Genomic DNA, 21,640 nt, shown 5'->3' with positions numbered 1-21,640 from the left:
GTCTATCTGACCCTGAGGCCCATGATATTTCTCCTCCACCCTCAGTCCCCATGGCCCAGACGTGCTCAGTGTAGCAGGCTTAGATTTCCCCTTCTTCCAGGGCTCCCAGAGGCCATTCATTCATTCATTCATTCATCCAGCAACCATGTATTTATTAAACACCCACTGTGTGCCACGCACTATGGCAGGTGCTTGGGACACAATGGGGAACAGCTAGACCCAACACGCCCCACCTGGAGCTCACAGCCCAGTCAGGTAGACAGATGTTGAATCACGATAGCAAGTGTCTCAGAGAGCTCATGATGCTCCTGCTGAGAGACACATGTCATCCAGATGCCATGTTTGTCTTTGGCAACAAGAAACCCACATGCTGAGCCAAGCAAGGGCTCAGAGCTCCAGCTCAGCATCTTCCCTCCCTCCAAGCAGGACAGTCCACAGGAGGCAGAAGCTTCTCTGGAGCTTGGAGGCTGAGCCAGGGTTTATAAGCTGGAGACCTCGGGACCAGCTTACAGGGGCTGATGCTCTGCCCCACGGCAGGGACAGAACAGCCAAGGAGCCAGTATCCCCCAAGGTCCTCTGCCAGGAGGCACCCCCAGGCCTCTTCCTCTCTCTGCCTTTCTCTCCTCGGCTCCAAGAAACCACCTCTTTCCTTCTCAAGCCTCTTAGTATCAGGCAAACAGCTTTCCTGCCACTTGGTGTCCTACCTGAAAACGCATTTCCCTCCTGCATCCAAACGTCCTGTCCTGGGCAGACAGCAGCCCCTAAGGCAACACTTCTCCAAGTGTGGTCCAGGGTCTCTGGCTGCAGGAGAGGGAAACCTTGACAGAGAAAGGGAAGTGTGGGCAGAGTTCTAAAGGATGAATAAGAGTCCAGCAGGCAGATAAGGAAGGGGGAAAGCACCACAGGAAGCAGGAAGAGTTAGGACAAAGGCACAGACAACAGGACAGAACGGGGTATGTTCTGGGAACTTCAAGCAGTTTGGAATGATCGGAACCTTATAGAGCAAGAGGGAAATAAGCAGGAGGTGAAGTTGGCTGAGATTGGACTATGGAGGGTTTTAAGTGCCAGACTCTATGAAGTAGGGCACTGCTTCATTATGCCCATTTGCCAGATGAGAAAACTGAGGCCTAGCGAGGCTAAGCTGCTGGTCCAAGGCCATACAACTAGACCTAGCGGCAGAGGCAGGACACAGACCCAAATGGTCGGGCTCCACAGCCCACACTCTTTTTCTTTTTTTAAGATTTTATTTATTTATTTGAGAGAGAGAGAGACAGCGAGAGAGGGAACGCAAGCAGGGGGAGAGGGAGAGGGAGAAGCAGGCTTCCCGCCGAGCAGGGAGCCCGATTCGGGGCTCGATCCCAGGACCCTGGGATCATGACCTGAGCCGAAGGCAGAGGCCTAATGACTGAGCCACCCAGGCGCCCCTCACCGTCCACACTCTTAACCACTTCACTAAACAGCCTCTTCTGGACTTTGTGCCCCAAGTCACCAGGCATGGTGGGCCTGCCCTTGACCTCTCTGCCCAGCTAACAGGTTCCTTCACCTGTGCTCACCCCAGGTTCCTTCCCCTGCCACCTGCTGCTCACCGATCCCCAAAAAGATGGCTGGCCCATTCACCTTCACCCTCCTCTGTGGTTTGCTGGCAGCTACTTTGGCTGGAGCCACCCTCAATCCCCCTGCAGTTCTTAGCCTCGGCCGAGAAATCATCAAAGAAAGTAAGTCTTGGGGGGCCTCTCTCTCCCTCTGCCCCCCTAAAAAAAAGCAAATCTCGGTCACCCAGGCCTCACCACCATAAGGCAAGAGGGCAGGTGGAACAGCCCTCCAAAGGAGGGAGGGAGTTCCCCATCACTGGAAGTGTGCAAGGCATAGCTGGAATCCCAGCTCTAGGGTGAGACTCAAGTGGATGAGTTGTAAAGGCTGGGAGTGCCTATGATCTCAAGACTCCGTGATTCTAAGATCCTCCCTTCAATTCCATGATTCCACTGGGCCCCATCCTTCTTTATGTCCCTCCAGAGCCTCCACTGACAAGGCTTAACATTTTGCCAGCTGGCAAAGGAGGAATATTTACAAGTCCCACCTCCATTATCACGGAGCAAAGAAGCAACACACGGGGACTCTGGGACATGGTGGGGGACACATACCCGGGTCATCCTGCCAGAGGGCTGAGGGAGCTGGGGTATTTATACACCAATTCCCCTCAGTCATGGGCTGCGGGCTGCTTCCAGAGCTGCTTCTGGAGCACCCAGCACTTCTGACCTGCTCTTCACACAAGCCAAATGGGCTCTGGCTGCCAGGGGAAAAGTCCAGCAGGGACCAGAACCCAGGACTCCTGGCTTCTCCTATCTCAGCTCAGCACCCGAGGCTCTCTGGACAACAGGCCCATATGATGTGGGTGTCAGAGAGTTGTTAGCAAGTATGTTTTGGCAGCAAAACAGCCCCCAACAAAGCCTTGTGGCTTCCCCGCCTCTTGGCTCCAGAGGGTTTGCTGCTGGCTGGTGGGAGGGATGCAGGCCCATACGCTCGTATTCCGGCCAATGCTCCCACAGAGGCTGGCAATGCTCCGAGGGGTGAATGGTCCCACCTATGCCCCCACCTTAGTCCTTATGTGCAAATGACCTATCTGGACCAACATCCTCAAAGCCACATCTCCACAGTAGATGGTCAGGATGGAGCCATCCGTCCCCTGGCCTTATGTCCGGGTCCAGGCAGCCCTGGGTGATGCCACCTCCAGGCCTGAGGCCACTGCCAAGCCATTCATCTCGCTCCTCCTGCTGGCCCCTAATCTCTGGGATCTGCCTCCAGGGCTGACACAGGAGCTGAACGACCACGATGCCATCAGCATCCTCCAGCAGCTGCCACTGCTCAGCACCATACGGGAGAAGCCAGCCAGGGGCATCCGCATACTAGGCAGTGTGGTCAACTCCATCCTCAACCATATCATCTGGTAAGTGGAGCAGGGCCAAGCTGGGCGCTAGCTCCTTCCCCACCCCTCTGCCCAGGACACACTTGGCATGTTCAGTCGACCAGTCAACAAGCAACAGTTGGTGTCAACTCTGCGTGACCAAGAAAAACGGTCAAAGTCCCTCCCTCAGAAGCTCCCAGAGGAGTTAACAATAACCATAAGAGAGCGACACAGGAACCCTAACGGGGTGACCCCAGAGGAAGGTTGCCTGGGGAAGGACAGTGAAGGGGAAAAGTGACACTTGTCAGTGGAGGCGGCAGGTGAGCCAGTGACTCCATGCTCAGCAGGAGACAAGAAGAAAATGGCATTCCAGGGATTGGGGACAGCCTGGGCAAGGCACAGGGTGGTGAGAGTCACTCAGACCCCAAGGTATGGAACTGAGAGGTCAGTGGGGCCGGGACAGAGGGTCTTCCACGTCAGCCCAAGGATCTGGGATTCATCTCTTAAGAGGCAGGGAGCCATGGAAGCCTTTTTAGCAGTGGTGGAGGGAGGGTTGGGGGCCAGACCATGCTGGGGAGGAGTCAATGGACAGGGCTCAGGTCCGGCTGCTCGCTGGACACCCCTGGCTGGGCACCAGGGGAGACAGGAAAGAGTCAGGGGGCCAGTTCGGAGATGATATTCAGTTGAGCATGAGGCATGCATCTCCTCTCTCCCGTGTCCCATCCAGGCTGAAAGTCACCTCAGCCAACATCCTGCAGCTGCAGGTGGATCCCTCAGATGAAGGCCAGGGGCTGGCGGTCAAGATCCCCCTGGACATGGTGGCTGGACTCAACACGTGAGTGTCCCCTCAGGCAGTTACAGCAGGCCTGACAGGTTCATTCACACATTGCCCTTTTTCTCCACACGGGATCTGGTAAAGAGAGTCCCAAGCAGAGGGAAGAGCAAGTGCAAAGGTCCTGAGGCAAGCGTCCTTTGCCCTGAGGCACTTGCTTTGTCCAAAGGATGGCAAAGAGAATAGGGAGAGAGAGGGAGAATGGTGGGAGGTGAGGTCCTTGTGGGGCCTTGTGGGCCAAGGTGAAGACTTCGCTTTTACTGAGTGAAATGGGAGCCATGGAGGGTTCTGAGCAGAGGAGAGACATGACATGACTGAACTTTTAAAGAAGGCTTCTGCTGTGTTTGAAGGCAGAGAGGCCATCCAGAAGCACCTGTTATAATTTGGGGGGAGATGGAGATGACTTGGACCAAGGTTTGGGGGCAGGAAGGTGGTGAGAAGTGGTCAGATTCTGAATATGTTTCAGAGGTAGGTAGAGGCAACAGGATTTCCTGATGGATTGAATGCTGGAGAAAGAGAGAGAGGTCAAGGCTGACTCCAAGGGCTTTTCCTGGGTAGGATGGAGTGGCCAGCAACAAGATGGGAAAGATCATGAGAGGAGCAGGTTTGGGGAAGAAGCCTAAGTTCAGTGTGTGTGTGTGTGTGTGTGTGTGTGTGTGTTAGAGAGAAAGAGAGAGTGCTCAAGAGGGGGGTGGTGGAGTAGAGGGAGAAAGAGAATCTTAAGCAGGCTCCACGCCCAGCTCGGAGCCCAACTCTGAGATCATGACCTGAGCCGAAATCAAGAGTCGGACACTTAATCGACTGAGCCCCCCAGGTGCCCCCAGAGTTTGGTTTTGTACATGTTAAATTTGAGGCACCTGTAAGACATCTGGGTAAGGAGTTGGGTATAAGTTTGGGAACTGTTGACAGAGGCAGAGGATTTAAACCGGGACAGGAATCCCAAACCTGAACCTGGTGGGGTGACATCCGGGGGAGATGAGGAGAAGCCATCAGAGGAGCTGGGAGGGGAGAGAACCTGCAGACTGAGATAGACAGCAGGTTTGCTCCGACCTGGGGCTGAGACAGTGCGGGCACATCCATTCCCAGGCCCCTGGTCAAGACCATCGTGGAGATACACATGGAAACGGAGGTACAAGCCATCATCCGAGTGAACACCAGGGAGAGGGGCCACACCCACCTCGCCCTCGACGGCTGCTCCAACAGCCCGGGGAGCCTGCGCATCAGCCTGCTGCATACGTGAGTGTGGCCACCTCCCGCCGGGCTCCCAGCACGCCTGGGAGGGAAGCCAGGTGGTGACGGGGAACACTGAGGCCCAGAGAAAGAAAGGGACCGATCCCTCCTGACTCTTGAGCTGAGGCTCCTTTTGGGGAATCTGTGATGCCAAAGAAAGTTCAAGACATCAAGGGCAGAAACAAGGATGGTGGGATTTCAGGCATCCTGCCAGGAAGTGGGGCAAAGATTTGAAGGTGGAGAGGAGCCGCATTCCTAGGGCCCCTCAAACCACCTCGGGCAGGCCTGAGTGGAGCTTTGGGTAAAAACATGCTTTGGAGTCAAGCAAATGCATCACCTTCATTTACTGTCCGAGTGCTGCTGGTGACCTGCGTGCCTGGGGCTCAGCTTGGAGGCCACGGTGAGGGGATGAGCTACAGCTCCGGCTACGGCCATAAGCACTCAGCACACGGCACGGCGCTTCCCTCCACTTCTCCTTATCGGGAGAATGGGGAGAAATGCCAACGCCATCGTCCCAGTCTCCAGCACGCATTTCTAAAGACAACCCCCAGCTTCTACTCCCTGAGAACTCTCTGCCACCATCCACACCTGGCTGGGGCTCTACCCCCAGTCCTGTCTGGAACAGGCTGTGTGACCTTGAGCAAGCGCCTTCTTCCCCTGGGCCGTCTGTCTTCCCTTCGGTAAAACATTGTCATCTCTGACCCTTCCTAATCTCTCTCCCCTTCTCCTCTCCGGAAGGCTCTCCTTCCTGGTCAACTCCTTAGCCCACAGGGTCACGAACCTCCTGGTGCCAGCCCTGCCCAAGCTGGTGAAAACTCAGGTGAGTGGACTCAGGGCCTCTCGGCCTGCAAAGATTGCTCCCCCTGTGGGGCTGGGGTGGAACTGCGAGCTGGTGCTCAGGGCCCTGCGTCTCCTGGAGTGGGAAACTTCTGGGCCTGACCATTCTTTAAGTAGATCGTTGAGGTAAAGGTAATGGAACTGCCAAAAGTCACCCAGGAGACCTTGAACAGTGATGTGCTGATAAATTATTAACAACTGGCTCTGGGGAGGTTGAGTGGAAGGAACCCTGATTTGTAGCACTTGCTGATTTCTCTGGTGTAAACACGTGCTCCAACGACAATTTCAAGCTACTTGTGCGAGGTCACTGAGCAGAGCTGGTAAGAAACACAGAGCAGCACCTTATTGTATGGTGTTTCCACCACCCAGATGCAACTGACATAAATAACCTCAAGGGCAATAGGGAAGAATAAAATATAACAAAATAATTAGGAAGTAATGAGTTTTGAGTTCTCATTAGCTTTGCATTTAATATAACTTATTTAGTCATAAGTTTATATAATTTAATTTTTAAAACTGTCTGGGTTTACCACATGGCTCAGAAATTCCTGAAAATTTAACACTTGGCCCTCACAAAGTGGTCCGAGCTGGGTCTAGCATACCACTGTGTCACATCAACCTGTGGTCTTCAGGGGCCGGTCACCCACCAGGCCCTGCTGGATTTATTTTTCTGAGTCAATAAACACAAGATAATCTCAATTTATATGTCCCTTATATGTCACAGGGGAACTAAAACTATAACTTTGACCATTATTTCCACTGTAAATTCCAAGATGGGTTCACCACAGGGGGCCTCCTGGGGTTCGAAACAGCTTGTCAGATGACTAATGTTTTTTTATAATAACATTTTTTGGATTGAAAAGATGATATAATAACTCAAACGACTTTGGGGGAAAAGTGCCCATAATCCTTCCACCTTAACTTGGCAGCCATTTTTTTCTTTTGTATATATATGCCTTCCAATCTCCACCCACATGCATTCATCTTTGTATGTGGCTGTGCTCAGTGTCAATATAATTTGATATTCCTTATGTTCTATGCCACTGTATAATATTCATAATTATTATAATAGTGGCATCATATTAGTACTTTACTACACCATTCCAGAGAGACTTCTAAAAGGAATCTGAAAGTGAAGAATTCTGTAAAATTTGTCTTTTCTTACATGAGGTATTTTTTACGAATTTTTTTTTCTATTTAAAGGTAGAAGTTTCTTTATTATTTTAGAGAGAGAAAGAAAGTGAGAGCACAGTCGGGAGGGGCGGGGGGAAAGGGAGGGAGAAAAACTCAAGCAGACTCCGCACTACGCGTGGAGCCCAAAGCAGGGCTCGATCTCCCAACCTGGAGATCACTACCTGAGCTGAAACCAAGAGTCCGACACTTAACCGAGTGAGCCACCCAGGCGCCCCTAAAGGTGGGAGTTTCTTAAAGTAGGGCCCAGCTGGAAATGTTTTCCCAGCCTCCAGCAAAATCATATTTTAATTGGCACCATACTTCACTAGCTAAAAAATGTATTTTTTTTAAAAATGCTGTTTGGATAATATCTGTTTTTAAGGGTGAAAGTATATGAGTGCAATGAATGATATGAGAAAACGGGCATTCCATTAATCACCATGGTTTCCCACCATGAGTCAGTGGATTTGATACAATGGTCATATGAATATTTTAAGTGAAATGAAGGGAAAAGGCATACCATGTTTAAATCTGTCAGGAACCCATCTAGAAAATGCCAAAGCCCTTTTCAGTGGAAATATGTGTGTCCCAACCCTAGCTGCACATCAGAACCACCTGGGGAAGCTTTTACAAATCCTGATGGAGATTCTAATGTAATGAGGCTGGGCAGGGCCTTAGTATCCCAGGGAATTCTAGCTGGTTTCCTGGAGGATTCTAATGTGTAGTCAGGGTTGAGAACCACTGGTGAAAGTGAAAGAAGGGGAATTGTGAGAGACAAGGCCAAGGTTGCCAGCAACACCTTTCCCATGAGGAACACACTAGCCCTTGGTAGCGAATGCTGGGGGTCTCCAAGCCCAAGTCCTCCAACCCTGGGTTCTGGGTTGGCAAAGCAGCTAGAAGCAGGGAATGGATTTTTCATAGAAAAAGTTAACTGTTCATAGAAAACTTTCATAGAAAAAGTTTCTCAAAGTGCACTGTTCTTTCTCAAGAGTAGCAGTGGGTGGTCAACCAGAAGATTCTTTCACTGGGGATGTTGTTTCTAAGACAAATGGCAAAATCTCAGCGCACTGACCTAGAAAATGGGCTGCCTAGAACAGAGAACAAGACTCTGGGTTTTGGGGTTCGTTTGTTTGTTTGTTTTAAGATTTATTTATTTATTTGAGAGAGAGAGAGAGCATGAGCAGGAGGGGCTGAGGGGGAGGGAGAGAGAATCCCAACTAGAACCCACGCTGAGTGCTGAGCCCGACGTGGGGCTCGATCTCACAACCCTGAGATCACGACCTGAGCCAAAACCAAGAGTCAGACGATTAACCAACTACGCCACCCAGGCGTCCGAGAACAAGACTCTTGAGTCCCACGAGCAAGTGAGTCAGAGGTTTAACCTCCTCCTTAAGCAAAACAGGCGAGGCCAGGATTACGTGAGGCCAGGGTTTCTTACCTTTCACATTATCGACATTCGGGTCATAGAATTCCTTGTTGTGGGAGCTGTCCTACACGCTGTGGGGTGTTTAGTGGCCTCCCTGGCCTCTAGCCACTAGATGCCAATAACACCTCCCCAAGTTGTGACAACTAAAAGCGTCTCCAGAAATTTCCAGGTATCTCCTAGGCAAAAGAATCAGCCCCCTGCTGAGAACTGCTAACTGTTTTAGGGAAAGAAGAGCTGAGTAGGCAAAGGGATGTGTTGGAGTTAAAACCCACAAAAGGCACAGAGATTGTGCACGAGTCTGGCTGGGTCTGCGTTGCCCACTCTGTTCTAGAGTCTGACGTGCAGAAGGAACTCAGTCGACTAAGTAAGTGAATGAAGAAATGCATTCTCCATTTCCCTCTTATGGAAAACATGGGCTCTCGTGAACAGGACAAAGAGTGCGATGGGGAGGGCAGCTGGCCAGCTAGGTGCCCCCTGGGCATAGGGTAAGGGACAAACCATTGCAAAAAAACCCAGGCGACGCCAGGGGCTGGGATGGGCTCTGAACGGCAGGGATGGCTGATGGAGTGGACACAACACCAAGCCCTCGATCTCATGGACAAAAGCCTGGCTGGCCATGGACGCATGGGCTCGGGCTGGGTGGGCCAGGCACGGGTCGCTGTGGAGCTGTGTTCTGGCCCCCCGATCATGGAGCCTCTGTATTTGTGCTGTTGCAGCTGTGTCCCGTGATCCAGGCGGCCTTTGAGGACATGCATGCGGACCTCCTGCACCTGGTGAGGGGTAGGTGCTCTGCTCTCTCCCACCTTTTTCCTTTACTGCTGAGCCAGCCTCCACACCCTGGCTCTGCCCAGGAGAGGCCTCCCAGGTCAAGCCTGAGCAGCAACTTAGCCCAGCAGCAAGTGCAATGAGCATCCGTGAATCCCTCCTAAAGATGAGCAGACAGGAATTCACCACATCTGTGACTTCACAAGGGCCTACTATGTGCAAGTTTCTATGTGAGTCAGATTTCCCAGTTCAAATACCAGCTCTGCCATTGACTGGCTCTGTCACTTTGGGAAAGCCACTCCACCTCCTTCTCCTCAGTTTCCTCATCTGTAAAATGGGGTTTCTACATCCCTACGTCACAAGATTATTACTGAGGATTATTTCCAGGGAGGTTCCAGGCACATAGGCGCTTTGCCCGCACAGAGAAGGGCTTACAAACAGGAACTGAATGGATGAACGAATGAATGTGTGAATGAGACAGCAGTTACTGTGGGCTATTAGAAAAGAGAAAACAGGGGAAGAGGCAAGATGTGTGCTCAGGAAGGAGACCATTTCTCCCTCCCCAAGAGTAGCAGGGTTGGACGGACTCAGGCTTCTGCCCGACTTCACAACTGTGCTGTGCTCAGAGGTCTCAGAGTGGGAATTAGCAGGAAGAAGAAAATGCTACCATCCACTGTTTCGGGATCTGAAGAAGCTCACTCAGAGGGTGACCAGGGTGGAGGGGAAGAGGAGAATGGAATCAGTACACAGTGAGCACCCAAAGAGCTCCTACTGGGCTGGGTCTCAGATAACTCCATGAAGTAGCCATCATCACCCCACTTCACAGAGAAGAAAACTGAGGCTCAGAGAAACTAAGTCATTTGTCCAAGTACACAGAGGAAATTAGTGATAGGAGAAGGCTTGAACCCACTTCTGCAAGTTCCAAGTCTGGTGTAATTCAGATATGAGCCAACTTAAATAGGGACCAGTCCTGTACAACCCATGAGGCAGGTATTACTATGGTATCTACCCCTATTTTAAGATGGGAAAAATTGAGGTTCAGAGGTAGGAATAGAGTAGCCAAGGCTACTGGGGCTCGAACAGAAGTCTGTCTGGCTCCTGTGCTCCTCAGGGGCAGGGCAGGAGGTCTCCCCAGGGGAGCAGGTGGTCCAAGGATTCACTCCCTGCCTGTCCCTGAACCTATCTCTCAGCAGCCCTCCCCAGTCTCGGCCCAGGAGCCAGGGCAGGTGAGACAGCACTGCCCCCTGGCGGCCAAGTGGGGAATCCTCAGGCGAACACAAGCGATCCAATGCACAGATGGGCGTGCATCAGGTACTCTGTCCCGGCTAGGGGTGCGGATCACGATCCCCTGGAGGAGGTAGAGAGTTATAAACAATAGTTCAGTCTTGTTCCAAACCAGGACCTTGGCATCAGACCGACCGGGCTCAAATCTGTTCACAATATGACCTTGAGCAAGTCATTTTGCATTTCTGAGCCTGTTTCCCCATCTGTAAAAGGAGGGTAATAATAAGACCCACCTCCTAAGGTTATTGTGAAGACTAAGTAAGTGTAAAGTGTAAGTGTAAAGGTTTAACACAGCGCGTGGAGCTTGACAGATGCTCAATAAATGTCATTCTCATCATCATTCTCATTGTCAACATCATTATTTCTTCTCCTCCCTACCAACCCCCAGGCAATAATGCAGCTCCAGCCAAAAGCAGCCCCCAAGGCGCCCCATCCAATACTGCCCTCCTCCCTCACAGAACTTTCTTCTTGTCCCCGAGCAGTGCCCGTTTCCCTCGGCTCTGACCGCCTGGAGTTTGACCTTCTGTCTCCTGCCATCAAGGGTAATGTCATCCAGCTCGAGCTGGGGGTGAGTGTCATGGGACCTCAAAAGGAAAGTGGAGACACCACTGTCCTTCTCTGACTGCCAAGGACCAGACACCATGGGTCTGTTTTAGGGGAGAAAACACCACTCACGGTTAGGATACACAGGCTGATTTAGGAACTCAACGGGCCAAACCTGTCCCATGTAAACCATCCTGATGGAGGAACCCCAGCAGGTGGAATCCAAGGGCAACACACAGAGCATCAGCCCCAGCAACCTGGCCTCCGCCTCTGGTTTTCCCAGTCAGAGGCCAGCGTATGCACTGGGGCTCTTGGCCTTCCTCTGAGGCGAGCCCCTGCCAAACCCCAAATATCTGATGACCTTGAAACTAGAGCCCAGGATCAAGACCCATCCCTGGAGATCACACAGACCTGAGTGTCTCTCCCAGCTTCACAACTCCCTGGCTGTGTAACTTTGGGCAAGTTCTGTCACTTCTCTGAGCCTCAGTTTCCTCATCTGTAAATGCAGACAGTACTAGTCACAAAGGGGAAGACAGAGTGAGGCTGCACAGGGCCTGGCAGGCAGGAGGAGCCAGAAACTCCCCAGGGGTCAGTCCTACACGTCAGCGCTCTGGGAAACGTGGGGCCACACGCTCATACTGGGGCTGGGCTCCCTGAAGGACCAGGCGAACCTGGACAGCAGGAGGCCCAGCGCAGTTTTCACGGATCCTTTGGGAAATGGCAGCAATCAAACATTTTCATCAATTTTGTTGCAATTTTGAATTTTCCCTTCATCCAAAGGGTTCGTGAGGTGTCTGAGAAGTCAAAACCTAAATGCCAAAGAAGACATCTAGGTTTTAAAAAATCAGACTGAGGGGTGCTGGAGGAGTAGACGTTGCCGGCCACGTGAGATCACTCATCACCTCAGGGAAGGCGCTGAATTCCAGGCTAAGCGTCCTGTCAGCAAAGGCACAAAGGGAAACAGGCTGAATGGTGTCATTTTCTTCTAGGTCGTTATTGGGTAAGTTTTTGGAGTTAAGGTCCCCAGCCAACTGTCTGCTTTGTGTCTTCTTAGGCCAAGTTGTTGGACTCCCATGGAGACGTGACCAAGTGGTTCAACAAGTCTGCAATTTCCCTAACAGTGCCCTACCTGGACAGCACCCCCTTCAGCCTCACTGTGAGGCAGGATGTGGTGAACGCTGCAGTAACTGCCTTGCTTCCTCCAAAGGGAATCGTAGTCCTGTTGGACTATGTGGTCAGTCTCAGCATGAGAGGATGGGGCCCCCTTTGCGGCATCATGGGAATTTCCTGAATTGAGGGGGCTCAAGGACTGCCCTAAGCCTCTGAGCAGTAATCCCCTGTCAGGCTCAGCTTAAATCCCTCCAGTAATAGAGAGCTCACTCCCTCCTCTCAGACCCTGCCTCTGACATAGAGCTCTAAAGCTGCAAATTTCCTTGTAACATCCAGCGCCAGTCCTAGGTCTGCCCTCTGGAACCTGATACACCTGCTTCCTCTACCAAATAACGGGCCAAAGGGCATCTTAGATAGTGAGTGGTCTAAGGATAGCAGTCGTGCCCCTGCTGTCCACTGTGGGACTCATGGCAGACATCACTAATCGATCAGGATCCTCCTTACTAGTGAGCCTAGATGCCGACATGGTCTTGGAATCCTTATCAACCCAGCACAGCAGACAACCACCACCAGTCAACTGGAGTGTACCACCTCTTCTAGAGTGACCAATGGGGAAACTGAGGCCCGGAGGGGGAAAGGGTTGGCCCAAAGTTAGTATGATGAGAAAAGGGGAATGGTCACCGGCAACCACATTCATGACTATAGTAAGAACTGGCTCACGTCTCCATGTCCTCGGGGAGCGGGGAGCTGCCCAAGACCCACAACCACCAACAACCCGCAGTAAAAGTCCAGGCCAGTGAGGACCCCATGCCCCACAGCAGTTGACACAGGGGCTGGTTTCCACCAGGGACAGTCATGGGGCCTGGTCCATCAGGCCCACCCAGCTTTTCTGGGGTCCTGGGGATCTGGGCAGTGGGCGGCTGGAGGTGCGTCTCCCTCTTCCCTCAGGCTGACCTGCTCTGCCTTCCCCTCATCCTCAGCTTCCTGAGCTGGCCCACCGGTTGAAGTCAAACATCAAGGTGATCAGTGAACAGGTTGGTCCACTTGCCGTCTGCAGTGCTTGCTGTGGTCTGTCCACTGACCCCTGGGGAGTGAAATACGTGTAGGACTGACCCCTGGGGAGTCAGGCTAACAGGGCAGTGCGACCTGGATCAAGTACACAGATGCGATTTCCGCTACAAGTGTGGACAGAGGATAGATTCTAGGGGTTGTGAGGGCATTACGGGGGTGCCTAATGTAACCCAGGAAATGAGAGAGAGCTTCCCTGAAGAAAAGGGTATCCCAGACAGAGGGAGAAGCAAAACCAAAGGCTGTGAGATGGGGACAACAAAAATCCACTCCAGGATCGGAGAGAAGGACGGTGGCTGGAGCAGGAGAGGAAGGAGGGAGGCCAGGACGGGGGCCAGGGCCCAGGCCGCAGGGGCTACATGGGGCCTGTGGGCCATGGTGAGGCACTCGGGAGGCCTCCCGCGGATCTGATGTCCTTCCAGGCTGCGAATCAGCTGGGGCCCACACAGATGGTGAAGATCCTAACTCGGGAGACCCCAGAGCTCCTTCTGGACCAGGGCAGTGCCAAGGTGGCCCAGTTGATCGTGCTGGAAGTCTTCGCCACCAATGAAGCCCACTACCCCTTCTTTACCCTGGGCATCGTGAGTTCAACTGTCTGTGGCATGAGCAGCAACCTGTGGGACCCTCCTATTCACTGTTCCTGTTCACCCCTCTTGCTTTCCTAACCATTTCCACCACTCTTGTCACCCAGCTGGAGGCCCAGCTCTGGTCCTGTGACTTTAATAGTTACGCTCTTTGGGCAGACACTTAATTCACATGCACAGAAGGAATTGTACTCACTCATGTAACTGAGAAGTCCAGATGGTCTAGCTTCAAAAATAGCTGGATCCAGGTGCTCAAACAATGTCATCTTTACTCTTCTCTTCCCATCTGGCAACTTTGTTTTCTGCCTTCATCCTCAGAGAGATTAGCCCCTCATGGAAGTGCCCCAAGCTGATAATATCCTATCAGGTTGGCAACATCAGCTGGAAGAGCCTTTCTCCCCCTCTGCTTGACACAACCCCTGAAAGAAACGGGCTTCTCTCATTGCAGGAAGCCAGCTCAGAAGCCCAGTTTTACACCAAAGATGACCGACTTATGCTCAACTTTAATGACATCAGGTAAACATGTAAATCATTGTCTCACCTTGTGACCAGTGGGTTGCTTTAAACACCAAGTGTTTTGAACCTCTGGGGTATAAGCATGGAGTAAAGGCTACTCTGGAACGTGCAGAAAGGTGACCTAGTCTGGACTGTCCCGCTTTGGGGACCAAACATCAGAGAAAGGGAAGGAAAGAAGAGTGGTTTTGCAGCAGCCTTGGAACAGGCTGACCTTGGCCATGGGAACAGCATGACCAGCACCATCCCCTCAGCCCCTCCTGGAGGACTCCAAGACAGTGGCAGTGACCGTCAACCCATGAGCCCAGTCAGGAAGCACAGCTCTCCAGCTGCCTTTTGCACCTCTGCCCACCTTCTCCCCACATCCCACAGCCCTCCTGCTACCCCAAAGGGAGTTCAGGGGTTGCTAACTGGAGCCTCTTGGGATAAGTCAAACCCTACATAGTAGGTGCTCCATAAATAGTTGTTGAATGAATGAATGAATAAGCGAGCCTCTGAGAGGCCATTCTCAAGGGCATCTTCCTTTGCAGCTCTGATTGGATCCACTTGATGAACTCAAGGATTGGCCTGTTCCGCGTGAGTATTAATAGATTGTCCCTGGGGCACAGGGGCAGCCCAGGATGGTCCATTTAAAAAAAGAGACACTGACCAAGATTTGCTTGGAACAAGGTCACCCTAGGCAGCCCCATGGTGGGCTGGCCAGCCTCCACATTATCAGCCACAAAGTCCAACCTCCCCGCTCTGGTGTTTACTGAACACCTGCTTTATGCCGGACACGGCTGAGAACACATGCATACTCACAGATACACAGATACACATTCACTTTTCTTCTGTAACATCTTGATTCTTAATGAGAAAACATATCCCTTCCCTTTTTGCAAATCTCATTTTGCTCACGTAGACTCATCTCAGTGACCCTGGATAGCCCCTTCCCTCTGGTCCTCCGTTTCCCCAGCTGAGTTAGAGTGGATCAGAGATCCCAGACTGGCTGAATCCTGTCTTCTGCCATGGTTTTTTTTGTTTTGTTTTTTGGTCCACATGTTTTGTGTTTTTTTCTTTTGTTTTTTTTGTTTTTGGCTAATTTTTTTTCTTTTTTTTTTTTTTAAATTTTTTATTGTTATGTTAATCCCCATACATTACATCATTAGTTTTAGATATAGTGTTCCATGATTCATTGTTTGTGCATAACACCCAGTGCTCCATGCAGAACGTGCCCTCCTCAATACCCATCACCAGGCTAACCCATCCTCCTACCTCCCTCCCCTCTAGAACCCTCAGTTTGTTTTTCAGAGTCCATCGTCTCTCATGGTTCTTCTTGTTTTTGGCTAATTTTTAAGTGGAGAGGTTCCCGCATAAAAATCAGAACTTTGACTTCACTGGAGAAGTCAAAATTCAGGAAACAGGGTGAAATTCCCTCAGGGCAAATTCAGCTAGAACACAGCAGTGGAGCCCCTGAGGGTGGGGGGTGCATCCCTCTAATGCTCCCCAACACCCGCCCCCATGCCCTGGGACTCAGGGCCCAGCTGGATTTGTACTGGCCCCGGCCTGGCTGGTCCCAGGAACCCTCAGTTCTGACTGGCAGGAGCCTGGGATTCCAGCATCTCCCTGGCTGCTCTGGCCAAGGGGTAGGGCTTGGGGGACCTTGGATCCTCAGCCAGGGTAACAATGCCCCTCTCTTTCACAGCCTGAACTTCTGAAAAACATCACCACTGAGATCCTCGTCTCTGTCCTACTGCCAAACGAGAACAGTGCGTCCCTTTGCTATTCATCCCCCATTCCCCTGGGCTTTGAGGGTGGGTGCTTCACTCCTCCTGCCTGCATCTCACTTTCCATCCATCCTCAGAGCCTACTCCAAATTCTACCTCCTCCGGGAAGCCTTCCTGGTCACCCAACTAGAAATGACCTCTTCCATCTCCAACTTCCCTGGCCAGTTCCTTTACTAGTGCAGAACCTAGGCATGCAAGGTGAACCAGGCAATGCCCCCACCTCACAGGGCTGACGGCGGGAGAGAGACAGAGGTGTAAACAGCTAGAGCACATTCGAGGTGCCTCAGGGAGCCCTGGGTTCAAGGGCTGATTCCCCTTCTTGTTTGCTACCTGGCCTCAAACAAGCTGCCTTATCATGCTAACTCAGTTTCTCCATCTGTAAAATGGGAAAATAAAAGTGCCTTCCTCCGGCACATAAAGGAGACGACGTTTATAAGGGGCTGAAGGAGGAGCCTGGCACAGTTGGGTCTCAACTTCTCTTAACCATTGCTGATGTTTGCGTTGTTATTTGTGCTACTAGTGGAGGAAGCTGAGAGAAATGGTAGACGTACTCTGATTAAGCCCCAGGTTGCAGGGGTGCGGAGAATTAGTAACCTACGCCAACTACCTCTTTTTCACTTATTTTATTAGAGTAGGAAATCTCAATGTATAGACACCTCTGTTGTGAATGACAGGAGCCCCTGATGGCTCTTTAGCAGAAGTGTGAGAGGAGTGAGGGGTGCCCTTGGGAGCGGCCAGCAGCTGGTGCTGGAAGCACGGGGCGGGGAGATGAGGCTGGGGGGGTGCTGGGGCCAGAGGGCAACTGAGCAGAGGTAGGAGGGACAGTCTGAACTGGGTGTGCTGGGCCCTGAGTTCCCTGCCCATGGCTGCTCAATCCCACCCCAAGCCCAGCGGTCTCTGACCACATTTATTATTTCAGGCAAATTAAGATCTGGGATCCCAATATCGATGGTGAAGGCCTGGGGATTCAGGGAAGCTTCATCCTTTCTTACCAAGGTGAGTGGGCTTAAACGTCCTGCCCCAGGGAAGGCACAGTTGCTGGGGGAGTCCTGGGCTGGGAGGCAGGGCCTGCACCCCAATGCTGACCCAGCTGGCCACTCATGGGGGGGGCCCTGGACCAGCTCCTTCTTTTCTCCGGACCTCACTTCCTCATCTGTAAGTGTAAGAGTGCGACTGTCCTAGCCTGGGGAGCATTCCCCTCCAGCCCTCCCCAGTCTACCCGTTATTCATTCATTCACTTGTTCCTTCATTCAGTAAGGCCTGGCCCACGGTAAGTGCTCAAGAGACGCTCGCTGAGCATCGACCCTCCTTGACAGCTGCTAGGGAGGGGGGCTGTAGCAGCATCACTCCCACCCCCCAAATATTAGCATTAATAGTACCCAATAGCCCATCATCGTTTTGTGCCACTGAACAGCATCTTGTTCAGTCTTCACACCCATCGATGTGGCAGATCCTGCTGTAATCCCCATTTTACAGATAGGGAAACTGAGACTCAAAAACGGCAAATCCATTTCCAAGGACACGCATGCAGTAGGTGGCAAAGTTGGGATTCGCACTCTGCACCTGCCCTCATAACACCTGCTTTGGGCCCCAACTTCTGCAGGAGCCAGTGGCCGTGAGGTGGGCCTGTCTCAGTCAGCCAGCCAGCAGGTATTTCCTAAGCACCTACCGTATACCAGGCACTGTCCACAACGGTGAACAAAACCCCTACCTTCTTGAAGTTTCTAGTCCACTCTAGGTAGGGAGACATTGGAAGTAGAATTATTTAGAATTAAGAAAACCCGCAGGTGATTGCCTACCCTTCCATGGCCAAGGTGTCCAACCCAAGGACAGAAGGCACTTTGGGCCAAACCTTTAACTCGTATTAGTCCTGATTTGCCCAAAGCTGTGGATTGGTATCACTGACTTCCTGAGCTGTTTCGTTCCAGAGAAATTCAGAGAGGAAACGAAGTATCAAAAATGCCTCCCCACGCCACAAGGTCACATTCGGTGTAAGGGTAGGAGGCTTTGTTAACTAGCTTCAAAGGCAAGTGGATGTATGACTTAATATGAGTGGCCCACCCTCAAAATCTGTGTCCCACCCTTCAGCTGGCTGTGATGGAGAATAATGAGAACAGTGCTGTGGACAGTACGGAGAGAGGCTGAAAGTCAAGACTCGGGAACCAGAGCCCCAGTGCAATCCCAGCTCTGCCTCTCTCTAGCCATGACCTCAGGCAGGTCCTCTGGCCTGAGCCCAGCTTCCTCCTCTGTAAAACCCAGCCGCTGTATGAATACACGGGTCATACCCTAATAGACTACATTACAATGGTCCAGTTATAATATAACCAGTTTATCTAAAATACATGGTACACTCGATTCATGTTGGATGAACAAGTGTCCATACAACTGGATGGCTAGAGCTTGGTTTATTTCACATATCTCTTATGAAGGGGCATTTAGCTACTTTCCTCCATTTTTTTTTTTTTACTCAGCTTGCATTGCATAATCCATCATTTGCACTTTGGGTTGGAAAGGTATTGTGTCATTCTTTGGATCTGTTTCCAAGTTTCCTGTTTTACTCTGTTCATTTATTTTGAGTTAGCAGCTCATTGATTTCCTTTTTATAGCTTTGTAATACATGTTTTAAAAGCTAGCTGAAGGAATGAATAAATGGACAGATATGAGATAAAACAAGTATGGTTTAGATAGAGCTAATGGTAGAATCTAGATGCTTAGTATACAAGTGGTCACTGGGAAATTCTCTCCACTTTACTCTCTGTTTAAAAATTATCATAATAAAATATTGGGGGAAATCTTATTAGATTAAGTTCCTTGCATAAAAAAAAAAAAGCAGAGTGATGTTATTAAAAAGTTAGCTGGCTGGGACCCAGTGAATACAGCCAGGAATCTGCATTTTATGAAACCTCTTGGGGAGTTTGGTGATCACCTGGACTTGAGGACAACGGTCCTACACAATCCCATCCTCTGCATGCAGATACTTTACCTGTGCCCCAGACCCCTGCACCACCTCACTGTTCACACACACACTCTACTCCTCTGACCCTTCCAAGAATTCTGTGTGAGTTCAGGGTCATGATCCCCAGGTCCAGTGGCCACCCTGTGGAGGAACCACATAAACCTGCATAAACCACATCAAGGCAGGAGGTAAAACACTGAATTGACTTTTTTCCTCCAACTCCAGGATTCCCTTGTGGTCACCCCAGCCTCCTCGTAGACCCCAGGACTGCTCTCCTCTCTCCCATGAAGACTTGGATGGTGGCCATCCAGGGTAGGCTGGGTCCCAGAGGGAGTATGTAGACTGTCTCTCTGCAATAAATAAATACTTGTCTGTGACTCCCACAGTCTGCAGTGTATCTTTGTCCTAACTCAGGAGTCATTTTGCTTCTGGCAGCCTTGGGAACTGGACATCCAAGCCATATCTGGGTCATGTTTAGGCACCTCTGAGCCAATCTGGGCCATGCCCGAGCTATGTCTGGGCCATATATGGACTATATACGGACTATATATGTCCAGGGTCGTGGCTGCCTCTCTGGGCTTCAGGAATAAGAAAGCCAACTGTGCCCACCTACCTTCTGTGTCAGCCTCAATAGCACCTAGTGTGGGACAACCTCTTAGGTGGGGGACACATGTTTTGTCGATCTAGATAGTGTGGTGACTTGAGGGCTCTCGGAACAGGGTGACTCTGGAGGCAAATGAACTAGGCTTTGAGTTCTGGCATGACCCCTCAAGAGTAGTTTGACCCTGGGATGTGGCTTCCCCTCTGTGGGCCTCCTTTTCCTTCTCTATAAAATGGGGAGAATCATAGTCCCCACCTTGGAGGAGGCAAGGGGATGAGGATGAAATGCGACAGCAGGGTTCCTGGCACATGGGAGGACCCGGATAATATCATCGGTGGGTGACGTCATTGTCACTGTTATTACCTGGCCTTCAGGATGTCACGCCTCATCACTAAAGGCCCTTCCCACTTGGACAGTCGTTGTTGCCTGGCCTCCTTGAACCCGGCAGTTTTAGGACAAACAACAGGGCCCCTGTTCTCCAGACTCTGGGCCTGCCCCAGTACACAGAGCCCTTCAGTTACACAAGGGACCACAGGAAGGGACAGGTGGGTGTTTCAGGAAAAGGCATGACCCAACTTCAGGGCATAAACTGGCATAAGACCAGGTGACTGCCTGGGAATGCAGCCCGGAAGGAGCTTCTCCCGTCTACCAGACATGGGCTAGGCCGAGAGGGACACAGAAGGGACAGGACAAGCCCCTGCACGAGGTGCTTACGTAGGATCAGCCAACACTTATGGGGCCAGGCCCCGTGTGGCAGCTTCCCCACGCATCCCCGACTCCCAGACACACTTTGCGTCGACATCCCCACACATCACATTCCATTATTTTCTTAAATCATAACTGAGTCTGGATTCGAACCCTCTCTCACCATGAAGATGAGAAAGCCAATCTCCCCCTTGTCGGTTGGTGGCAGGTCCCTTCTGGCTCCCTAGGGTTGTATGAGGGTCTGAGGGGAAGGGGCGCTTCCAGGATCCTGGAAGATGGGGCAGGGCCTCTAGTCTTTGGTTCCATCTTCTCCAAAACAGCCGTGGCTCCCGGGTTCTGGCCACCCATGATCTCTTCCTGGAGGAGGGGCATCCTGGAGGTTGGTGGATAAAGAACCTGTTTCCTCAGCCACTGGGGCAGGGGAGCAACTCCACGCTGGCTCCCACAGCACCCCACAGGACCGAGCCCACGGGGGTCACCTGCTTACTACCACACCTTTAAGGGCCAGCTCCTTCCCAGCCTCTCTTTCCCCCTCTACCGGCATCTCCTGGGATCACCTCTCGGACCCGCTACGTGCAGGCAGCAGTTAATGAAGGAGGCCGGGCCGATGGGGCCAGCCGCGCCTGCTCCCAACGGGGGCACCAGGATCCCCACGTAAGAGGACCCTTGCACACCGAATTTCCCTTTCACTGGGTAGCCAGTCCCTTCTCTGGGCCTGATTTCAAATCCTACTTTTGCCACGGAGGACAAGCTGTGTGACCTTGAGCAAATCACTTAACCTCTCTTAGCCTCAATGTTCTCCTCTCTAAGATGGAAATTAAAATAGGTAGCTTTTTCGAACCCTTCCCATGGATCTGGCCCTGTGCTGACATCTATATGAGTTACCTCAATGAATTTTCACAAATACCACAAAGACATACGTGGGTTTATTATTCCCACTTTACAAACATGAAAAGAAGAAAAAGCAACTTGCCCACAGTTACACAGCTACTGAGTGACGGTGGGCATTTGAACCCAGGCCTGGCCGGCTGCTGAGGCATGGCACAGAACCATGTATGGAAAGGACTGGCTCTACCACTCACCTGCTCTCCTCCATACACCCCCAACACACTCCCTTACTCGCTTAGGTTCTGAGACTGCCAAATCCTCTATTGGGAGCTTCCTCGGCTCTCTCCCGAGAGCTGAAGGCCCTGCCCCAGGCTCCGCACCTCTGATGTCATTCCTAAGGTAAAGGACCCACCCCCAAACCCATAGAGCCCCCACCCCTCCTCCCCCCCTGAGGTCTGTTGGCCCTGGACCCAGTGCCTGCCCCTCAGGCCTCAGTGATGAACCCTATCAGTTTTGG

General features: G+C 51.7%; 2 protein-coding genes across 3 annotated transcripts in view; one reads left to right on the top strand and one right to left on the bottom strand.

Moving 5' to 3' along the window:
- The window catches only part of CDK5RAP1 (CDK5 regulatory subunit associated protein 1), a 115,674-nt gene that overhangs the window by 2,732 nt on the left and 91,302 nt on the right, over positions 1-21,640 (bottom strand). The gene's annotated exons all lie outside the window — the stretch shown is intronic.
- On the top strand, positions 1,601-19,331 carry BPIFB1 (BPI fold containing family B member 1). The gene is made up of 15 exons (XM_032419372.1): positions 1,601-1,715; positions 2,803-2,944; positions 3,630-3,737; positions 4,821-4,970; positions 5,703-5,784; positions 9,117-9,180; positions 10,932-11,017; positions 12,047-12,226; positions 13,083-13,136; positions 13,593-13,751; positions 14,203-14,270; positions 14,798-14,843; positions 15,952-16,015; positions 16,953-17,029; positions 19,215-19,331. The coding sequence occupies exons 1-15, from the start codon at positions 1,601-1,603 to the stop codon at positions 19,245-19,247; spliced, it is 1,428 nt and encodes a 475-aa protein (XP_032275263.1). The 3' UTR covers positions 19,248-19,331.

This window comes from Phoca vitulina, unplaced genomic scaffold (genome assembly GCF_004348235.1).
Source record: "Phoca vitulina isolate PV1807 unplaced genomic scaffold, GSC_HSeal_1.0 scaffold22, whole genome shotgun sequence".
In the NCBI taxonomy this organism is placed as follows: domain Eukaryota; kingdom Metazoa; phylum Chordata; class Mammalia; order Carnivora; family Phocidae; genus Phoca; species Phoca vitulina.
Note: the sequence above shows the minus strand (reverse complement) of the source record. Positions and strands in the feature narration are given on the sequence as shown.

Excerpts from the sequence above, each read along its gene's own strand:
- BPIFB1 (XM_032419372.1), top strand. The coding sequence starts at position 1,601 with ATGGCTGGCCCATTCACCTTCACCCTCCTCTGTGGTTTGCTGGCAGCT. Across the intron at positions 4,971-5,702 it reads CGCATCAGCCTGCTGCATAC|GCTCTCCTTCCTGGTCAACT; the intron begins GTGAGTGTGGCC and ends CCTCTCCGGAAG. Across the intron at positions 11,018-12,046 it reads TCATCCAGCTCGAGCTGGGG|GCCAAGTTGTTGGACTCCCA; the intron begins GTGAGTGTCATG and ends GTGTCTTCTTAG.